General features: G+C 38.2%; 2 protein-coding genes and 1 long non-coding RNA gene across 5 annotated transcripts in view; 2 read left to right on the forward strand and 1 right to left on the reverse strand.

The window, feature by feature from the left end:
- Positions 1 to 401: 401 nt before the first annotated feature.
- Positions 402 to 17746, forward strand: LOC309513350 (leucine-rich repeat neuronal protein 1). Its single transcript, XM_082189146.1, has 2 exons — positions 402 to 631; positions 13300 to 17746. Exon 2 carries the CDS (start codon positions 13385 to 13387, stop codon positions 15629 to 15631), a length of 2247 nt encoding a protein of 748 aa, XP_082045272.1. The 5' UTR covers positions 402 to 631; positions 13300 to 13384; the 3' UTR covers positions 15632 to 17746.
- A 1553-nt stretch (positions 17747 to 19299) lies between these two features.
- otud5a (OTU deubiquitinase 5a) overlaps positions 19300 to 23401 on the forward strand; it is a 39196-nt gene continuing 35094 nt past the window's right edge. For 2 of the 3 annotated variants that reach the window (XM_082189156.1, XM_082189158.1), the window contains exons 1-2: positions 19300 to 20106; positions 23307 to 23400. In XM_082189156.1, coding sequence (XP_082045282.1) covers positions 19525 to 20106; positions 23307 to 23400 — 676 coding nt within the window. In that variant the 5' untranslated portion in view covers positions 19300 to 19524. The remainder of the gene's footprint in view (positions 20107 to 23306; position 23401) is intronic. The other variant, XM_082189157.1, reaches the window with a different exon arrangement.
- Positions 20906 to 22879, reverse strand: LOC309513396. Its single transcript, XR_014211440.1, has 2 exons — positions 22012 to 22879; positions 20906 to 21947 (listed from the first exon to the last, which is right to left on the reverse strand). It is a non-coding gene; the product is annotated as an uncharacterized lncRNA (long non-coding RNA).

Consider the following 23401-nt stretch of genomic DNA (forward strand, 5'->3'; position numbering starts at 1 on the left):
CAAAATAAATGCCTTACGTTTCTTATTGAACACTGTTATGAATGCCAAAATCTTTTGTTTGCTTGGTCCCGTGAGGATAAAGGTTTACGAGTTATCTCTGACATCATGCTTTTGTGTTAAACAGAAACCCGAGAGTGTATGAGCTCAGCGCTGATGGCAGGGGTTATTCTTCATTCTTCATCCTTCATGCCTGACGCTGCCGCAGGAGCTCAACCTGGAGGGAGAGCGAAAACTCGACCATTACATCATTGCTATGGGATACACCGGTGCCCCGCCCCCTGTGTGTCATTGGCGGAGCGACGTGACTTGACGTTCCCATTGGTTAATGACAGCGTAATGGGAAGCAGCGAGGGGGCGTGGCCTCGGCGTGTAGGGGCGCTTCAAATACACTGTAAAAGATGCATAAGGGAGCGATGCTGATGCTGGTGATGCGAGAATAATTTCACACCGGAGGCAAGCTTTCGAACGGACCGAGATGGTGATGATGGACTTCATTTTTAGGTTAAAATAAGCAAACGCAAAATCAAATCAACTGCCTACCGTAGACGCGGTTATTTGCTCAAATTGCAACATAATAGAGAAATAGGTGAGAGTGAGACCCTGGATCGGATCTATCCTACAATCGCTGGAGGTAAGGGCGTTTCTGAAAGCATCCCTTTGGCGTTTGTGGTTTCAGATCAGAAGTTACAAACTCACAAACGGATGCCCCTTCTAAGAGGGAATAAAACTGCTGGTAAATGTACTGTATATATTAAGAGTTTCTGAAGTTTCAGAGCTCGTACCTTTATTTTGGAATCGCTTGATTTTTTAATGGAGGTGATATAGTCACTTCGTCTTCACCTGCTCTCAGTGACCCTGTAGGAAGCATCCAAAGAGCCTGAAATATTTAGAACCACATTAGAAACCAGCCTTTTTTGTTTGTATTATTTATTTGTTATTTTATGTCTTTTTTTCCAATTGGGTCACACTTTAAATAACAGTGATAATTACAATGTACACAGAAATTACTGAGAAAACTATTCTCACTGTGTACATTTGTGGAACTGTTTGCATATTATTATTGGTCTTAGCATTTTAACATGTAAAATATGACACTGTAATTTAAAGTATTATGTGCATGTGTATATGTTTAGAGGTCTTTCTGTCATGCTATAACCTTTGACTTTTAATATACCGAATGCCATCAAAACTCTTTACTGAATTGTGAACATTTTCCAAGTCGTATGTACTTTATAGGAATAATATTATTTAAATAATATTTTATCGGTAAGGATGTTTCATCAAAAATGTAACGAAATAACATGACGTTATAGAAGTGCAGTTGTATTTATTTATATAATTTTATATCAGGCACATCTAGAAGATGTGCATCATAACCTATCGTTGATAGCCCAATTTCGGCAGTGATGTTTTCTTGTTTAAGTGCCTTGTGTTTGCATGCGTTGAACAAAAATGCGCTGTTTAATTATAGCTGCTCTAAATAAAACCGTGCAGAAGACCTCTGAAGTAACACACCAGGAGAAAATGGCCCATGGGAATATGAGTGAACGGAGCAGAGACGGCACAGGAACCCTTAACAGTCGTAATGGATGCTTACATCCTCAGTTCATGTGATCTCACACTCCATTTGATTACTAAGTGCAGATTTATTTCCTTGGGCTGCTTTCCCTGTGTCTTGCTTTAATGATAGAATCCCAAAGTGAGATTTTATTGCCAGATCTTTGTTCAGTAAATTGACAACAGTTTTGGCCTACAATGGTAGACAATTACTAAGTGATATTTCATTGCCCATGAATCTACTTTATTGTATTATTATTATTATTTAGGCATTTGGTAGACTTTCTCTAAAGCAACTTACATTGCATTCAAGGCGTATTTGGAAGCAGGTTTATTAGGCTGCTGTCACTTTAAGACCTGACGCACGGATCCATTATAATGTTACACATGCGTTTTCTTTCTCAACTGTTTACGTTCACTTAAAACATAACTGACTGTGTTTACATGAATACTCGCCAGGACCGGCATTTTGACATTATTTTGTGTGTATTTGACTGTTTATGCACAATAAGCAGCGAACAAGAACTCGATCTAATACTGAGAGGCGGCTTTATGTGCGTGCACTTTAGGTGTGAGTACAACATCTGCGGGAATTGGTAAAATTATGCACAATATGCGCAATCCCACTTCGAAATTCAAGCCCTGTAACACCAACGATATCAACCTATATCTATCTATTCTGCGGAAAATGAGTATTAGAAGCATTTCAAATATTTCAGTGTCGATATGTTGATGATATATCGAAATAATCCAGGTTGGCGGGTGTTAATGTCAAGCCCTGTACATTTATAAATATATATATAAAAAAATGTAATATACATAATTTAAATAAAATAAAATATATCCTTGTTTGGGACCATGGAAAGCTTTTATCAAACAGTTCTCTAGTGGAGGTGTTTCTCAGGCATTAAATGCTAATGCCGATCTCTGTGTGAGCAGTGGTTGTGTGTTTTGTGTGATGAAGTGTCCCACCTCTGGACCATGCTGGATGTGGGATGCGTCTCTCCAGCCTGAGTGGTGAAAGGGTCGCTGCCGGTGCTTTGCATAATGCACTGAAGAGTTTGGGCTGTACAGAGGCACTGTTGCATTAGTTTGGAGAGGTTATTAAGAGCTAGCGGTGCTGTGGGTGGAGAAATGCATCAGGTCTTTTGTGGCCCAGAACAAAATGAACATGAAATAACTCTTGGACTTGTCCTTGAGCGAGTCCTGTCCCCTGAGAGATACTTTCAGCTCCTTCTCTCTCCATGTCTCTGTCAACATTTAGGCTTATCTGTCTCACTCACTTTCACTTTGTCTCTCTTGTCCTGTCCACTTCTTATCTTTATCTTCTTAATCAGAAACGATTCTCGCCTTCACAGGGCAATGTTGAATCAAAGGAAGAGAAAGAGGACAGTGAGAAAGCAGCTCATATCACTTACCATTTAATACCAGGTTTCAGTCGATGAGTAAGAATCTGAATAAGCCATACCCCACAGAAGTGGAATTGGAATGGCTGGAATAGGAATTTTAAATCAAAAGAAATCAAAAGAACTTTAACACAACAGACGTATTTCATTAGTCCAAAAATGATATCAATATTTTTTTTTACTAAACTCTTTATTACCCTTTTATTCAAATTATTTTACAGCACCATACGTCCACCACACTGTTTTCAGATAACAATAAATTAATAAATAAATAATCAAATAAATAAATATTCACTGTAAACTGTGGGGTAAAATAAAGGATTTTAAAATATTCTTAAATGAAATATAGATTTATATTTTTGGAATTTTGAAACATTGATTATTACTATTCTCTTATGGAAATAACTCTTATGTTGTGTGGATGTTAGCTTTTATGGGTATGGATACGGTATGAGTTCCTACTAAAAAAATAATTGTATTAAAAGTAAAACTATGAAAAACTATAGCTTTTATATGCACTCCGTTAGAAATTCATTCTATTTTCATTCTATTTTGACAAAATTCTGGATTTGAATTGGACTTTAAAAGGCATTCTCAGTCCAATCCAGAATAGCGCACAACTCTGTTTAGTAAACGCTGACTCTTGCCAGAGATTGCTCATGTTAGTTTCACAGCCTCAAATATTGCCAGATCTTAACTTTACTCTGTAATGTTTCATTGGAGACATTTAAACAGTGACTCATTAGTCTATTTTATTCACTCAGCCCACTCTCCCAGCAACAGTTCTTACTCCTTTTTTTTATACACCAATAAGTGTATTAATGGACAGTTATCTGCTGTATGGTGGGTGTATGTTCTGGGCCTTTACATTTAATAATCACGTTTTTTTCACCCTGACAGCCCAGTGATAGGGCAAATAACTTAGTGGGCCCTACAATTGCATTTATTGGCATCAAAAAAAAGAAAGCTTTGAATTTTAAGTGTTTTTCACTTGCAAAAATGCTTACGCTGGCTTTTCTTTGATTCAGCATGCATCCTATTTAATTTAAGCGCTGCACTAGCTCCACTGCACATTTTCAGCTTTTATTTGGCTCTCTTCACAGCTTTGGATGTTGCAATGATGAAATGTATCCGATTGTTAAGTCTGACGTCACGCGTGACGTTTAGCCTTTTCCGGGTCCAAGCGCTCCTCTCGTCCAGAAATAACAATGGTGGAACCTGTAAATTTATTTACGATCACGTCCTTCTTAGTGAGGCACCCTTGGCGGTCAAAAAGGGTTTAAATTCCTTTAACACCAACAGAGTGGTTAGTGTAGCTCATCACTCAGGTGGCATAATTAAGGGTAGAGTCCAGGCATCAATGAAAAAGAAGATTTACGAGGTTGAAGTGAGTTAGCTCGGGACACGGGACACAGCACTGCGGCATTGTAAAAACACTCAATAATAACCAAAACACTAGCGAAAGCGGTAGGTAGGTAGAGAGGACCTGGACTTTGGACCCGGAAAGAGTATTATCATGCTACCGCTAACCCGGACATCGAGGTCACTTCTGTTATTTGGGAAAAGCACGTAAAAGTCCTGGCAGAAAGCGATGCATGATACGGATGTAGTGTAACGACGCCCATTTCCAGGAATGCACTAATATTTTGTTGGTAGTACCAGTTTGCTTCAATTATTAGTTAACACTAAGTTGTCAACACTTCGGAAAAAATAATAATTCGTTGTTACACTACATCCTACATCCTTCTGTCAGCTCGTTTTCCTCATTGGCTATCGTTTCGTTCCATTTGACTATCTACAGAGTGCGTGCGCGTTTGTCCTCAGGGTTCTCCTCACACAACAGGATTTCTGATCATAAATATTCAACATGTTGGATATTTATGATTAGAGATTGGTGCGGCCCCGACGTTCTTCCGAGCAGATTTAATCACTCTTAAAGGGATACTCCACTTTTTTGGGAAATAGGCTCATTTTACAACTCCCCCAGAGTTAAACAGTTGAGTTTTACCGTTTTCGAATCCATTCAGCCGATCTCCGGGTCTGGCGGTACCACTTTTAGCATAGCTTAGCATAGATCATTGAATCGGACAAGTCCATTAGCATCTCTCTCAAAACAATTATCAAGAAACTTTGCTGCCGTACCATGGCTCCTCCAGCAGGCGTAATGATATGACGCAGCGCCTGAAAATAGTCGACCATAGTCTACCGAGCTGGGGACTATTTTCAGGCACTGCGTCATATCATTACGCCTGCTGGACCCATGGTACGGCAGCAAAGTTTCTTGATTATTACGCAGGAATGAGAGTATAGTTCCTAGCCATATCAGCCTAGAAAATCGCAACTTTTCATTTTCCGTCGGTCTTAGTACACGATGTAACTACAGAAGAGTGAAGTTTTAAATAGGAAAAATATCGAAACTCTTTGCTAATTTTTTTGAGAGAGATGCTAATGGTCCTGTCCGATTCAATGATCTATGCTAAGCTATGCTAAAAGTGGTACCGCCAGACCCAGAGATCGGCTGAATGGATTCGAAAACGGTAAAACTCAACTGTTTAACTCTGGGGGAGTTGTAAAATGAGCCTATTTCCAAAAAAAGTGGAGTATCCCTTTAACACACCACAGGAAAATCTGATAAGATAATCTGTAGAACCATTAAGATAATCGGGACTTTACCTAGGATTGTCGGGAAAGGAGAATTAGGCCCAAAATCTGCCCGATTATTTTGTAGTGTGTGAGTGCCTTTACGAGATTCAAATACCACCTTGCCTTAGTAGGAAATACTATCTTAGCAAACTTTTAGTTATAATGGTGTCGACTTTATTGTTCCTGGTGCAAGAATTAAAAGGGAAAACGTTTAGCGGGAGTGAGTTACTTTCGGTTTCCAGTGAAGGATCCAGCGTGTTGTAAGCAGTGGCTTAAGAATATGGGGAAAATCTGGATTTTGTTGGTTTTTGTTGCCAATATTTCAAACACGAACACAGTGTTTTTAGGCCAAACTCATCCAGAGGAAAAAACAGAAAGAAACTGTCGTTCCGTCAGTTCTGCACGTACAGGAAAGAAAGCTGTTGCCATTGTCTTCCATTTTTACCACAATGCTGTTTGGAGTAGACAAAGTATGATACAATTTTCAGTGATAAACTTACAATAACTGTTTTGTTAATAACCCTCTGTCGATCCGACTGTCTGTGGGCGGAGATACCAAAATGCAGATGTATAATATGTAATTTTTTACAAAAGCCCTGGAGCTGTCGAAAATAAATCGTTGACAAATTGTTGACAAATAAATGGGAATTTCTCAGTCCAAGTAACTCGAAGAACGTGTAAACATTGTTCATTTACATATACTACCAACATTATAACAATACAAAGCGGGTTGAAAATCGGTGAAGTTACGCTTTAAGTCATGTAAGTGTCATATTACTGTGCCATTAGCAGCAACAAACTAAATTTTATTAATCAAACAGGTTTTCTCAACACTCCACATCACATTAAGTCTCTTTTAAGTTTAATGCATTACCCAACATTTATCAGCCATAGACTGGATTTACATTAGTTTTACATTAGTTAGACAGTTTGTTGTTCAGTGAAGGTTAACCACTGTCACATTGATATTGGTAATTTATATTAATGCGTGAGAAGCCGATGAAGGGTCGGAAATGAGGTCACAAAGTGTTGACAAATTGTGACGGCCCAGATGCATCTTTCCTTCACACCAATTAACAGCTGCTTTTTCCCATTTTTTACCCAATAGTAAAAGGCAAGGATGAAAATTAAAGACCTGCCTGCAGTGCTCTCAATAATTAATAACCCATCTATGAATATTTCATCGGCTCCAATACGTTTGCAGATGTGAGGGGCTGTGTTCAGGCATGGCAAATAAAAAGGAAAGGAAAGTGTACTAAAAGAGAGATCAGCCCCAGAGGGTTATCGGCTACGCACCCTCCTAATCTCCAATCACCACTGTACTACTGCACATCGACGGGGAACAAACCCATTGTCTTGCTCTTCATTGTTGTACTTTGCTCTGATGTATGGAGTCATGTGAACATTTTCATATCATTACGTTTTAATGGTTTCCAGTAGCAACGCATTATTATGTTCTGTGTACATTGCAGAGTGTGAAATGTAGGGCACCTTGTAAATACAATTGTCAGGATGCTTGTTTGTTTCCAGCAAATGTAATCACTTTTAAAAGCTCAAAGGCGAAGATTTAGCAGTATAACTTTTTGCACCAGACTCGTGAACAGCTGGCTGGATAATCTCGCTTAAATTACAATCCGAGCCATTCATTCAGTACACTTCGCTTGGCCACTGACCCGGGTGGCACAACTTTTTATAATAGACACAGTGAATCAAACAACATCTGTATAATTTTTTTCCTTTCAGTTTTTGTATCATGACTTTGGCACATGATATGCAGACACATTCAAAAATCAGATTTTTTGTTAATTGAAAAAAAGAAAAATCAGGAACTGGTGAAACACTATAGAGTAATGATTTTTTATGTATTCTAACTTATTAATATTGATATTAATGACAACATTAGTGTATATGTGACCCTCAACTCATATGTGACCCTCAAATTGAGATGTATACATCACATGAAAGCTGAAGAAATAAGCTATCCGTGGATGCATGGTTTGTTATGATTGGACAATATTTGATACAACTATTTGAAAATCTGGAATCTGAGGGTGCAAAAAAATCTAAATATTGAGAAAATCGCCTTTAAAGTTGTCCATTTATGTTCCCGATTGTGCTGCATTCACTCACAAAAATAAATGTTTTATATATTTACGGTAGGAAATTTACAAAATATCTTCATGGAACATGATCTTTACTTAATATCCTAATGATTTTTGGCATAAAAGAAAAATCGATCATTTTGACCCATACAATGTATTGTTGTCCATTGCCACAAATATACCCGTGCGACATGTGACTGGTTTTGTGATCCCAGGGTCACATACAGTATATGTATGTACAGTGAATATTTAATTTTATAAAAACATTAAGCATTACTATGCAGTGCAACAATTATATTTTCTATAAGTGTGTAATAGTGTAATAATATATAATATTGTAATATTATACATACATATACGTTATATATATATGTAAATATTGCAGTGCAGTGTTTCTTTTCTTTTCTTTTAAATTAGATTATATCCTTAACTGGATAGTTCCAAGAGTTTAAAGAGATTTATTTTTCTATCTATTTTAATTATTTTCATCTTTGTTTCCTTAAGGGCCTTATTACTGTAATCTCTCGACTGTGTATTTACATTACAGATTCACTTACCCACTCAGGTGGTTCTCTCTGTCTCTCATTCACTCTTTCATTCAGCTCTTTCCCAGCTCTCTCTCTCTCTCTCTCACTGAGTCTGTATGTCCCATCACACACATATGCACAAGGAAGCCCCAAGGGTTGGTCCTTTTTGCTTCTTCCTGTCAGGTTGCCATGGCATCACATTGTACGGGGGGGGGTTACGTCCAGAATGACCGTCCCAGTGTCTAATGCGATCGGACAGGCGTGCGGAGTAGTGTCACACTCTACAGCCAGACTGAGACTCAGCTGACGCACACACACACACACACACTCACTCACAGATACTTCTTCATCGCTGAAGGTGATCTGATCTCTGCAGCAGCAGGATGGGCGGACACAAGATGGCTTCTGCTTAAGATGATCTGTCTCCAGTCTGTTAAAGGATCAGCACCTCTGAGGGTGAGAGGGGGCATTGGAAAGATATATCACTTTAAAATCTCACTTGCTTCTCTGAGACAGCAGTGAGATTAAATAGAGAGCAAAACAAGGAGAATTTGCCTCTGATTTGTTGATGAAAAAAAGGCCATGTTGAGATTTGCCATGATACCAAATAAGTAAGAAATCCCAATATGTACTCAAGATCAAAAAGAGCTAATGATCTGAGCTGCTAGCTCTGTGTTCTAACTGTGTGTCAACTATCATCTTTTTGTCTTTTCTCCCAAGAATTCTTCCCCAGATGCTATTAAAATGCACGGGTTGGCAGAATGCGAGTTAGCGCACTGAGAATAGAGAAACACTCTAGCCTTAGGCAAGAAATATACGCAAATATGCTAACGCTGATGTAAATGCTTGGCCAACACATTGCTAGCATAATACTGGTCTCTTCTGAAAGTAGACACACTTGTTATTCTCAGTAGTGTTGTCAGTGTTAACTAAAACTAGATATGTTTTTCAGTAATTGAAATAAAAATTACAAAAACCTAGACTTAAAGAAAATGAATATCTGACAGAAACTTAAAATATTAAAATATTAATAAATGCTATAATAGTGTTTTAATAATAAAGTCACACTGATTTAAAGCCTGTAACTTCAGCTTCTATCTACTTGAATGGAGATAATATTAGAGAATATAAAAAACACAGTATATAAGTAATATATGTCAAGTAATATGTCATAAGTAACTTTGTCAAAGTGAATTTTTAATAACATTAAATCAGGAATAAAACCTGACAGCAATGGTATCATAAATTGTGCGTTTTATGCTCTAATCATACCAAAAAAATAATAATAATTTGTTTATACATATTATATTCCCATTCAGGTACATTAGTTGCATGACTGGAAATAGCTACAAGGATGTTTACCAAACACTTGACATAACAGATACCAGATATTGAATCATGATTGAGCAGGTATGAGCTTCTTTATTACATTATAAAGCTGCTACAGTATACCAACATTTATGATGATATAAATGTGACGAAGGCCAGCTAGTAAAGAGCTGTGCTGGTAAACCTCACTCCCCTGGCCTCAAGAGGCTCACTGGCGACTGGCGCTGTGGTTTTCAGCATCCTTGTTAGCGCGCCCGCCTCCTATGCCGGAAACGCTGGTTCGAATCCCACTCGGAGCAGTGCGAGTAGAACCGGAGGGGTTTCATAAAGTTGGTAAATGTACATTAGTAGTAAATGTAAACGAACATTTACTGTGTTACTGTGACAGTAACAAACCTCAGTACTCAAGAGAGTGATAGGGTTACCCTCATTTGTTTGTGCCATTAAACACATTTATTGGTCAGATAGCCGCTATAAAATTGTGATTTCACTTGCTCAGCATGACTTTCCTGAGAGTAGTTGACCTGAAAGAGAATACAGTTAAATGCTAATATGAGCTATAGCACCCCACGCTTGGCTTGCATACTTGTATTGTGTTATGAATTGTTGCTAAAAGCATTTGCTTTCACATACCTGTGTAGAGTACATTTCAGGCTTTATTCAGACGATTGTGCCATTAGGGATTTTGAGATCTCAAATGTCATCATGATTCCCAGTAGCTCTGTTTCCAAAGAAACAGAACAGCTTGTACGTGAGTAAAAGTGACTCTAGTGTTGTTAAATCTGATCTGTCCAACCTGAACTGCCTAGGAAGCTTGACGACAACTCGACGACAAGCTAATGCAGGAGATTGCATGAAGTGTTTTGGACTTTTATGCACCGATATGTTGTGACAGCACAAGTCTTAGAAGTACATCAGACGTTTGAGGCTCTTTGCAGCAAAGAGGGACACACCCCATCCGTCTGACTGGCCCTCCCCCGTCTCATCTCGCCCCTCTTCAACACACCTCTCAGGGGAGTTCATTTGTGTTCGACGCATGAAAAGATCATAGTGTGGAGGGGGGTGATTGAGGGTGGGTAATTTTTCCCCATCTTGTTTTCATTTCCAGAGCCAGTGCCGTATGAGCGTTCATCCACATTCTGGCTTTGTTCTGAGAATTTTGAACAGGCCTATCGCTGCAATCAAGAGCACTTTCCACAGGCTGAGCAGATTAAAAGACCCCCAGACTCAGCGGAATATAGGCGGCTCATGTCTCTGTGTGAAAAGTGTTGTATTTTCTTCTGTTATACTGCCGCCACACGTGGAATTGTCTACCATTTAAAGCACACAATCTAAAGTCAGGTCTCTCTGAGGTTTATGACATTCACTAATGAAAAGCTCTTTCATATTATGAAAAGTACCATGGTATTTTCTGAACTTCTTGGAGTGTAAATAGCATGGTATATGAATATGGGCACCTAACCCTTCATGATATTTGTCAAAATATAGGACACCATGGTATTATCATCATGGTAAATACCATGGTACTTTTTTTTTTTTTTTTTTACCATGGTATTATGAAAGAGCTCTTTATTACCATGGTTTCACCACAGTACAGTTTTAGGTCAGATGAGCAGTTAGGACAACAGATCACGTAGAAGCACATAAAACCCTGTGCTCTCCTAGTTATTGACTTATTTTGCTTATGACATAACAGAAAGGGAAGTTGCACTTGATTGCATCACTGGGTCTATTTTAATGTGCAACCAGGATGTGTGGTTTGTGAGAGACAAAACTTTGATCCTCTCACTGATGTGCTTTGAACAAAGTTATTGTTACATTTGGTGCACAATATAAGTGTCACTTTCCATCTGCTCAGTGCTCCGTCATTTAACAGCTCTCATTTGAAATGTTCAGGACCCACATTTTACATTGGATGTCAGATGCTGACCAGTACAAAAATACTTTATCCTAAAAAAGTAAAGAAAATTGCATTTAAAATGTTAAGTTATTTAAATTAAATTGATCTACATAGCTATCCAATAATTCACAGTGGAAAAAAAGAAGAAAAAAAAACCCCCTATACCTATAGTCTGGGTCATATTTTATTATACTTTGCGTAGATTTGTTCATGGTTTTCAAGGATGATACCACTTGTCCATGTTGGCATCTGTCTTATTTAACTAGTTTCTACCAAGCCATGAATTTACTTGTCATGAATATTATGCTTTTGACTCTGATTGCATGAACTGAACTGATTGAATCAGTTCATGCATTCCCTGGTAATCAAACCCATGACCTTTGCATTGCTTTTCTATTTCAAGTACAGTAACACAATAAGTGACAGATGTATTTGCATCAACAGATCGTAGAGTTTGATTGGAAACACAGCCTTTAACATCAAAAACACAGCCTTTAATTGTTTTCTATTTCTATCTAGCCTATTTATTTTGCAATATGGTTATCCTAAATATGGGAATTATTTCTATTTTATAGCTATTTTGCCATCCTAACTATACACAGTTATACAGTGAGTTGCATTTTATTATTTGAGTTAAGCATTATTTTTATTTTTTTTCTCTGTTCCCATACAAACCATGACAAGAATCACTGTTATGACTCTTCTAAAGTCAGTTAGTGTTGCCGTTTGTTCTAATCAATGCTGTCGTGCTTTAACTTCAATTACAGATTTGTGAAAACATATGGTGGGACTTTTAGATTTTCCTAGTTTAGTGTCTGTGTGAGTCATGCTGTAAAACCTATTAACAGCTCAGTCTTCAGTTCTTCTCTCGCGCCTCCTGCCTGTTAAATCCAGCTCATTAGCACCGAGCGGCAATCAGGGGAGCGATGCATCACAAACCCTGGCATAGTGGGAGATCAAACGGTAGTCCATCACCAAAGGCTCCTGTTTGAACTGGGGGCATATTTCTTTCTTTTTCTGATGTTGAAAACAAAATGCTTTTTATGACAAATGCCACGTTGTGTTGTTGTATGTAGGTTATTTTCACTCCAAATGTCTTGGTTTGTATTGCGGAAGATTGAATATGTGGGGTAAGCAAATTCAAAAAGTAGCCAAAATGCTTGAGGCTTAAACATGCTCTTGAGATCTCGAATGCCTCTGGCCTGGAGATATTTTGTCCGTTGGATGTTTAGAGTGTGATAAAGTGCTTGGAATCTGTTTTATTGCATTGGTATTCATTTTGCCTTTCCTGCCGTATAGTTGCAGCCCCTCTGAGAGCAGTTACACTCAACGGTTACAAGACCGTGCAATTCTTCCAGGCGCACTTACACTTATGGGAAGATTGTACTGAGACGTATGGTGGAGCACACAGGCTTTGATGTGTGGCTCCTTTCATGTGTTTGTTGGAGCCTGTGTTTGGCAGGTGTATTTTTTGCATGCAGGCCGGAATAATGCTGCACGCTCGCTAACAATTGCTCTCTGTTTGACTAGAATGAGAGATGACTGAATAATCAATTATCAGAGGGATCTCTGAGCACTGGCAGGGGAACGAAGTGTAGGATATTAAAAATGTCAATTCTGGATATTTACTCATTGCAAAAAATGCTGCTTTGATTTGTTTGTGTGATCTTAAGGAGAGCAGAAATTGCGGTCTTTATGTTTAATATTCCTTCTGTGCGTACTGCAACTGATGCTAATAAATATCACATCTAAAGTTGCCGTTTATGTCATTTGCACTCGGCTGACATCATATAATCTGCATGATTTATATGTCTTCTTTCTTTTTCATTTTGCAGGGCTGGATGAGAAAATTCCTGTTTTCCATTTCGCAGAAATCTTCCCTCCAACTGTCAACTACCTACTGGGCACAGCACTCTAGAGATGCTCAATATGGAGAGAACTGCCATTTCCACTTCACTGCTCACAGTCTGTTTTGTGTTGGCTGCGTGTCGCTGTTCCCTTGCGATTCCCTTCTGCCCTGCCCAATGTGTCTGCGAGACCCGCCCATGGTACACGCCTCAGTCAGTCTACCATCAAGCCAAGACTGTTGACTGCAACGAACTCCATTTGAGCAGAATCCCATGGAATATTTCAATTGATACTCAGGTGCTGCTTCTTCAGAGCAACAATATCTCCAGGGTAACCTCAGAGCTCCAGAGCTTGGTCAACCTCACGGAACTGGATCTCTCCCAGAACCACTTCACACAAATCCAAGATGTTGGCTTAAGTAACCTAACCCAACTGGTCACACTCTACCTTGAGGAAAACCAAATTAAAGAGCTGCCTGATATGTGTATAAAGGATCTAGTCAGCTTAGAGGAGCTTTATATTAATCATAATCAGATCTCTTCTATTGGTCCTAATGCCTTTTCAGGCTTGGGGAACCTGTTGAGGCTTCACCTTAACTCCAACAAGCTTGTGGCGATAGACAGCCATTGGTTTGAGTTCCTACCCAACCTTGAGATCTTAATGATTGGGGAAAACCCAATTCTTGGGCTGCAAGATATGAACTTCCACCCCCTCTCCAAGTTGCACAGTCTGGTTCTCGCGGGAATGGGGCTCAGGGAAATACCTGAGGGTGCTTTCCAGGGATTAGAGTATCTCGAGAGTCTCTCGTTCTTCGATAACAAGCTCACGGCTGTGCCAAAGAAAGCCCTGCGTGTTCTACCGAGCCTCAAGTTTCTTGACCTTAACAAGAATCCTATAGTCCGTATACAGGAAGGTGACTTCAGAGACTTTCCCCACTTAGAGGAACTCAGTTTGAACAACATGGAAGAACTTGTGGCGGTTGAGAGGGGCGCGTTCTCAAACTTACCACAAATGGCCAAATTGGAGCTCTACAACAACCCTCACCTGTTCTTTATAGACCGAGCCGCTTTCCTAAAAATGCGTGTCTTGCGCACCTTACTGATCCACAATAATGACCTCACACTTTTGCCCCATGAGATTTTATCCGCTTTCCCCAGTCTGGATGAAATCAGTCTTCATAGCAACCCACTCAGGTGTGATTGTCTCGCCAATTGGGGGCCCATCCTGGGCAACCAATCGAGCCTCAAAGTTCTGGAGCCCCAAATAACTCTTTGTGCATCCCCACCACATCTTGTCGGCCAATCCCTTCAGGAAGTGGTGTCTGCAAGTTGGAATGGGGCAAGCAATACCTGCCTGCCTCTAATTTCCCAGCATGCCTTCCCTCCGCTGCTCAATGTCACCTTAGGACAGCTTCTAACACTCAACTGCTGGGCCGTGGCAGATCCAGCGCCTCAGTTTTACTGGGTGACACCCACCGGTGACAAAGTCACTTCTGAATCTGTTTCCCTAACCTCAAATGAAGGAGGAGGAATGATGAAGAAGAAGCACCGGATGCAAGAACAAGGAGCTCTAGAGATCCCACATGCCGAACCTGAGGATTCTGGTCTTTATACATGTGTTGCTTGGAATGCAGAGGGAGCCGACACCAGAAGTGTCTCTGTGTACGTGGATAGGACCAACTGGCATGGTGGACGCTCTATTGGAGGTCATCATGGGGTGTTGAATACCACCGGATCCTTGATAATCCTAGCAAAAATTGTCCATGCCCAGTCTGTGGTGCTCGAATGGAAGGTGCACCCTTTTGCCGTCTCTTCCAACCATGAGGTGGCACAACCCAAGTGGCTCAGCGCTACCGTAAAGATTGACAACCCGCAGATCAGCTACACTGCAATGGTACCCGTAGATGTCCAAGAGTACAACCTCACACACCTCCTACCTTCCACTGAGTACCGGGTTTGCCTGACCATGGCCGGCACCGAGCAGACCCAGCACTCTTGTGTCAACGTGACCACTAAAGAAGCCAGCTTTGCTGTGGAGATGGTTGCCCAGCCGGCCAATGTGGCCCTGGCAGCCGTCATGGGCTCAATGTTCGCCATCTGCATCATGGCTCTGTTGGTGTTCTATATGGGACGCCGCATGAAGCAGAAATCTTGTCATCACTCTCTTAAGAAATATATGCAGCACACCACCTCCATTCCCCTGAACGAACTCTACCCACCGCTTATTAACCTCTGGGAGAATGAGACGGAAAAAGAGAAAGAGGGCGCTGCTGACCCTCAAAACTCACAGATAGACACTTCAAAAACGTATATGTGGTAGCTGCACAACAGAAAGTAGATAACAGACATTTTAAACAGTATATGTACTGTTGTGTACATAAATGACAAGTATGTGTTACTGATTTGTCATTGTGAAAAATATATGTATTTTTAGATTGTACCCTTCAATGCCAAGCACACTTGGTTGCAGTTGTGATTTGTTAGAAGACCAACAGACGTGGGCAGCAAAACACATTTTATGCTTTTGCATTGCATTGTATTTTCTGAGACTAATTCCACGTTAAGCATGCCAATGTGTTAATAATTCATATAATTTATTCATTCTATATCAGCACGATTATACACAAACACAGATCAACACTATTTATATCGCCTCACACATATCAAATGCGTTCACATGACATCAGATTCACAGATTCTGGAGTTTTTGCATGGAATTTTGCATGATATTTTGGTGCTAACAGGGTGAGTCCTTTCCTAGTTCTCTCACTTCTAAAAATACACCGGTGTGAGAAGGTGACATAAGCGTGCTCGTTGCTCTCATTTGTCTTCAGCTCGTCGCATTTTATCACCTGCATTGTAATGAAAATAAAACCTGCCAGGTGCTATGAAGTTGAAAACTAATTAACTGTCATATGTAATTAATATCTGGAACACAACTGCGCAGCTGTGCTTATTTATTCTTGCATTGTTAAACTATTTATTGAAGAGTGTTTGAAAATGGCTGTGTTTATTAGCACTGCCTGAAAATGTATTTCATAATTGATAGAAAAAATCATTAGCCTATAATGATTATGTGGTTCAAATGCGTGACATTTAATAGCAGACATTCACCTTCGTTAACAATGATGGGGCCGTTCTGTGCTTTGCACCTCATCATGCGCTTGTTGTTTTGATTACTGAGAGATTGCTTCAGTTCTCAGTTAAATATGTTGCCAAACTCAATATTCACACAATTCAGTCTTAGTGTGGTATATTAGGTATCAAGTGAGTGTGGAGAATGAGAACTGAATTGAATGAAAATTGAAAACAAATCAATTTTGTTGTTTTTTTTCTCCTCGCATAGATTAATTAACCTTTAAATTGCACATGCCACCCTTAAAACAATATTAATTTTGTCTAAAGGTTTTGACATGTTTAAAATTGAGATTTGTGCACAATCCTGCATTATATTGATCAATACAAATGTTATGCAAGACACATGCTCGTGTATTGTTGTTCTGTTTTGTATGAGCAAATCCAACATCCATCCAGATATGAATGATTAATAACCAAATCAAATTTTGATCTTTCAAAAGTGTTCTAAAAGGCTCTAACTTTAAAGGTGCACTCAGTAATTTACCCTAATTAAGATTGAAAAAATTACATTATATTTTATTTTTACATTAGAGAGGACTCCAGTCATATCTAATCTAATAAAAGCTTTTACATGGACAACATATGACTTTCTATAATGGCATTTCAAACCGGAAACTTTAGCTTTAGCGTGATGCTGCATTCACATTGCTAATTGTCAGTGTACTGTAAGTCCAAGAAGACTCAGTGCAACATACAAAAATTATGTTATGAATTATTTGAATGGATGTCTGGGTATATTTAGCTCTGAAGGACTGTGAGGAAAATATACTATCTTTTTAACATCTGTTTTCTTGCTCAGTTTTTGAGCTAATTATTGTAATTGTTATTTTTTTGTATTTTATGCAGAATTTTTTTTTTTCCTTTATAATTTGTGGGGATAGAAAATGCACTGACATGTTTGCAGTCAGTTCTGATATGAAATGTATTTCATACCCATGTCACATGATTTTAAGGTGTTCTTTCATCACTGACTGTAAATCACATTGTGTGTTATTACTGGAAGAAGAGCAGAGAAAATGTCACCTTAGATTAAGCATTAAATGTTTCATTGCAGCTCTGCCCTCTAGTGGTGGAGGACACTAATGACGTCTTACACGATTTGCTGTCTCTCAGTGAATAGCAGGGTATTTTGTAATAGAGGAAAAATATTGTTATATTTCAAAGTCAAAATAATGGTTTTACACTGTTAAGACGTGTTGTGACGTCCATGCGCAGTAGTTCAGGAGAAATGATTGTCTGAAGAAACATTTGAGAGAAATAAACACAATATCACTACAACTATAGGCTACAGCTTCTCTTTATTGTTTTTCCTTGAAGTTTATGTCTAAAACTGTTTGAGTATCAATGTATTATTTTTAACTTTAAAATTGCTTCTCCTGAAGAGTTTCCCCCTTAAAACTTTTGTGACAAAGTGCCATTTTAATTTGTTTAATATTAATCATTACATATTTTTTTAATTGCACCCAGCATCAAAATATTTTGGAAGCCTTTATTTTCATAAAATGAGTTTTAACCTTTTCAATTGCTATGTTATAAACCAAGATATCATCCAGTTATTTATGTAATTAACCCAATTACATTTTGATATATTGAGAAGTATTTTCGAAAGGTTTACATTTATTAAAGGTTATTATGGCCCTCTACAACTCTTTCATATAATAATAATGTAGAATGTCCACTCTTATTATATTATATTACATTAAATTCAGTAATTGAAACATTCACATCATAACAGAATCAAGAACCGTATAGTTTGTCATCAACAAAGTCTAATTAATCAGGATTTTTTTAGTTTTCTAGTATATTAGTATAAAGGATGCACTGTAAAACAATTATATGATCAATAAGTTATGACAACATATGTTTTTACATTGCTTTAACTCACCAAAATAAGTTATAAGTTGTATTATAAGTTATACGAGATTACACTCATTTTTAAAAGTCAGTTTAATGTCATTTTAAGTTTAACTTACTTAAAAATCCAAGTTGATTGTACTTAAAAACTTAAGACATCAACTTTTTTTTACAGTGCTATTTTCTTTACTTTTTTTTTTATTTCATACAACATAAACCAGGTTGAGGAAGTATAACAGCATTTTATTATTTGAAAACACAAAATATGAGATATAATAGATTGTGCATCTATATGTTTGATTGATTCTAAAATGAAGCAGAATTGTTTCACTGTTTTTCATGTTGAAGTGTAGAAGTATTTGAACACTGGCCACACTTAAAATGTAGGAATGTCATTGCATTAGAAAACAAAATATGAAGGGAGGTGTCATTTATTTAAAAGACATATTTTCAAAAACAAATAACATTTTTAATGATAATTTATACAACAGAAGGTCACAAATGTTTCATGTTGACTTGAACACTTGCACTTTAATGGGTTAAACCTTATTATATTTCTGCTTTGGGGTAATATCTTAAAAACACAGCTATAAATTCATAAACACACTTTTGCTAAATAATATCCTATGAAACACGATTGTTTACAAGACTATCACATGTCAAAACACATTTTTAAATGATAATTAATATATATTTTGTTTGAAGATGAAGGGTATTAGGCAATTTATGCTTGTTTGGCTGCCCATGAGTCCATATAGTAGCCTACTACTGTTACTAGTTTATTTAGATTTAAAAAAAAACATAAACATTCATAATAAACAGAATGTATGTATGCCTATGTATGAATGAATGAATGAATGAATGAATGAATGAATGAATGAATGAATGAATGAATGAATGAATGAATGAATGAATGCACACACAATTGAACTGACAGCTTCTGAAGCAGAGCACAGGAGAGGCGGAACGAGCGGCGAGACGGAAATGACGTGCCGGTGTCGTCAGCTGTATGTTGATGTTGTGTGGCAACAGTAGGACCGAGGGACGGAAGACAGTTTGTTTTTGTTCTGTTATCCGCTGTTTTTACCCTCAAAACCACCTCCTATTGAATTAAATTCGCTCCAGGGTGAAAGGAGCAAACATTGCGAACTAAAAGACGCTCACGTTTAAATGTTAAAACGCGGTTGGAGTCGTTAAAACGGACACCCTCCCTGAACGGTCATGACGATCCTGCCGAAGAAGAAGCCGAACTCATCGGTCGGTGTGTCTGATCACCCCGACGACCCCGACCGCAGGACCGGCTCCGACCCGCATCAGCACCAGCACTCCCACGGGGTCCGATCGGGTGCGAGGCCTCGCGCTTCCCCGCCACCATGGTCTTATCAAGCCGCTCCGCCGGCGTCCAGAGAGGACAGGCGAACTGAATCCAGCTCCCGGCCGCAGCAGGCCTCTCCTCCGCCGGTGGGCGCCGGGTCTCCGGTTGGCCCGGGGGATGCGGCAGGGATGGCGTGTGTGTCCGGGGGTCGGGCTGAGCTGTCAGGTGGGGTGGGCTGTGGAGGTGGGATGGGAGGGTGCTGCTCGGGGCCTGGGCTCAGTAAGAGGAGGAGACAGGCGACCTGCTCCGGTGGGGTGGCCGGTGGAGGGACCGTACCCGGGGCGACAGGGGGAGGAGGCGGTGGTGGTGGAGGAGGAGGAGGAGGGGGTCCCAGTCCCGAGCAGGAAGAAGGAGCCGGGTATAACAGTGAGGATGAGTATGAGAATGCTTCCAGACTACAGTCAGAGGATCCAGCGACTGTTGAACAGGTATGTGGATGGATGATGTCACCTAATGCTGAGAACCATTGACATGCTGTTTTATTTAGATGTGTGACACGTGGTCTGACACTGTGTAGACACTGGTGTATATATATATATATATAGTTAGATAGTTAGACAAACTGTCAAATAGAGACTTACAGTAGGCAGATATAGGCTACTGTAAATAGATGGATAGATAGATAGATAAAGATAGACAGAACAACAGACAAAAGTATAGATAGATAGATAGATAGATCAAATTATGGATTAACATATAATCAGATTTAACAAATTTAAAGATAGGCAGACAGACAAACAAATTAAAGCAGATATTGATTGTATAAGAAGTGATGACTGGAGATCAGTAAAAAGATGTTTTCCATTAGACTGCACTCAGCATGCATGGTATTATGGATGCAGTGGTTTGTCTTGGCAGGAAACAAGTGTTTTTAAAATGATCAAATTTGCCTGAGTAAATGTAGTCCACATAAAGGTCCAGGCTGAGGCTGTGCTGAGCTCCATCTCCTCTGCTCTTTAGAAGAGGGAGTCTCTTTAAAGTCAACATGAAAGTCAAATTGAGCCTATTTCATTTCTGCCTTATTTTTACTCAATGCATGATATCGTGAAATAAAATTCCCACAAATTCCCAGTGGATAAAACCAAGGCCTGTCCTACATTTTCTTATTCACATCCTGTTTTACTCAGAAATATGTGTTCATTACGAAAGTAAAATGGGTTGCAAAGGTTGACTTTAACCTTAATGGGTTAAACCCTATATATATATTTATATATATATATATATATATTTTACAGTCTATGGTTAAACCTTAGGATGAATGTTTAAAAAAAAAAAATTCTGCTATAAATTCATAAACACTTTTGCTGTAAAATGATATACATTGTAAACATGATTTGGGTTTTGTATGCATTTTAACTGTTATTTCCAAGACAATCACATGCCATTCTTGCAATTTCAACAAGTGATGCACTTTTCAGCATTCTTTGAAAAATAGAAAGATCAAAAGAACTGCATTTATTTGAAATATAAATATTTTGTAACATTATAAATGTCTTTACTGTCACGTTTTATTTAAATCAATGCATCCTTGCTGAGAAAAGTATTAATTTCTTTAAAAAGAAAATGTAGTTTTGTTATACAATACACATTATAAACAATCATACCTCAAATGATGATTTAATGTATTTTTTGTGTATTTTTTTATTTTAAGCCACTAAAAAATAGCTAACCACAGACCTTATTTCATTCATAAATCTAAAACCACTGTTCCAAAAACTCATTAGAAATTCTCAGAGGTGGACAAAGTACACAACTTCCTTACTTGAGTGATAGTACAGATACTACTGCACTGGTCAAATATTACTCCATTACAAGTAAAAGTTGTAAAGACCGATTTTTTTTACTTAAGTAAAAGTACAGAAGTTCTTGTTTTTAAAAGTACTCAAAAGTAAAAGTCAATGCATTGTTTTTTTTATTGTTGTATTGTTACAGTACCTTATGCCTCTGAAGCAACCTAGTGAATACACCGACCAGTTTATAGTATCTGTGGAATTAAGAGCTTTTAGAATGTTACAAAACCTATAGAAATTAAACAACTGAATTGATTAAAAAAAGACAGCCATAATAATCATCTTCACTTTTTCTTATTTAACACTCCTACCACCCTCACAAAAGAAGTACGCATCTATGTGTATCCATATATGCACATTTGAATCAAGTGGTCAGTAAATACAGACTGATCAGAAAAAAAAACCGTTAACAAAGAGTAAAACAGAAATACTAATTTGCCATGAACAAAACTTTCAAACCATTAGTTGTGACAACGATACTGTTGCTCACAGATCACTAGTAGAGAGAAATCTTACTAGTCGCCGAACTTCACGACACGTGACCCTACAAGAGTGGTTATACTGATAGGCTGTTCTTCACCTGCAAAAATCCTATCACGTTTTAGAGACGAGAAAAAATGATACCCTACAAAACTACTTTCTACTCAAGGACCTTGACAGAAATGTAGTGAAGTTAAAGTAACAAGTTTCCAGAAAAAAAATACTCAAGTAAAGTACAGATACTCAGAAAGTGTACTTTAGTACAGTACTCAAGTAAACTGTCCACCTCTGGAAACTCTTGAGAGAACCGATGGTTCAAATGCTAATTCTCTTCTGGGTTTCAGGACTGCAGTCTGACTCTGAACTGGCCTGCATTTTCCTAAAGCATCATAAGCCTAAGTAGATCAGACCATTAATGGGATCATTTATACAATCTACTATGATTTTGATGCTTTTGAGAAACGCAACCCTGATTTACCTGTGACGCATATCTGAACCTCACTTTACCCGGACATAAGGCTCACTAAAATGAAACATTATTAGGGGTGTAACTAACGATACCCTAATGTCACGATTCGATACATATCACAATACTGAACTCACGATACGATATTATTGCGATACTCCAAGACATGTGATAAAAGGTTAACAAAAAATGTACTGTTTATTAAACTGATAAATTTGATATTACATTGTGTGTATAAATGAATATTCTTGGACTTGGTGCTGGAAACCCAAAGCACGGGACAATAGAGACACCAGAATACAAATATTCATGGTTCTGAAGCTGAAAATACAGAGTTATTTTAGACGAATATGTTTCTCTGTCACTGACTAGATACATTTAAAATAATGTAGGCCACTTTTTTACACAGATATTCCCCTATTGCATTATTAGACATTATATTCAACATTATATATAATATTTTAATGTAGTACAGACACTAAAACTCTGAAAATTTTCATTTTTTTCTCACATAGTAATTTTTATATTGGATGAACTATTCACGATACATATTGTTGCATTTTTGTATTGCGATATATTGTGACACGATATATTGTTACACCCCTAAACATTATACCTAAATTCTTTGCTTATATTGTTAAATGATTATTGCAATCATTAACCCCCATTAAATATGAACATATTTGTCTAAGGCCGAGAAAATTGTGATGGGATGAATATGCATAAAATGTGATGATCTTAGAACTTCTTTGTGATGCTCTGTTGACAGTCTGAGAATGCATAAAATAAATGTCACTAACAATGACTTTAGCATCAGAAGTCCGTCTGTTTATCAAGCACGTAATAATGATTCCCCCACTGTGTCTGTCCTGAAGTTTTGCCTCTGTTACAGCAGGAACACTGGTTTGAAAAAGCACTCCAGGAAAAGAAAGGATTTGTCATCAAAAAAATGAAGGAAGATGGTGCCTGCCTCTTCAGAGCTGTTGG

This window comes from Leuciscus leuciscus, assembly GCF_965113295.1.
Source record: "Leuciscus leuciscus genome assembly, chromosome: 13".
NCBI lineage: Eukaryota > Metazoa > Chordata > Actinopteri > Cypriniformes > Leuciscidae > Leuciscus > Leuciscus leuciscus.

Bases quoted from the DNA above. Each gene is read 5' to 3' on its own strand.
- LOC309513350 (XM_082189146.1), top strand. From the start codon at position 13,385: ATGCTCAATATGGAGAGAACTGCCATTTCCACTTCACTGCTCACAGTC.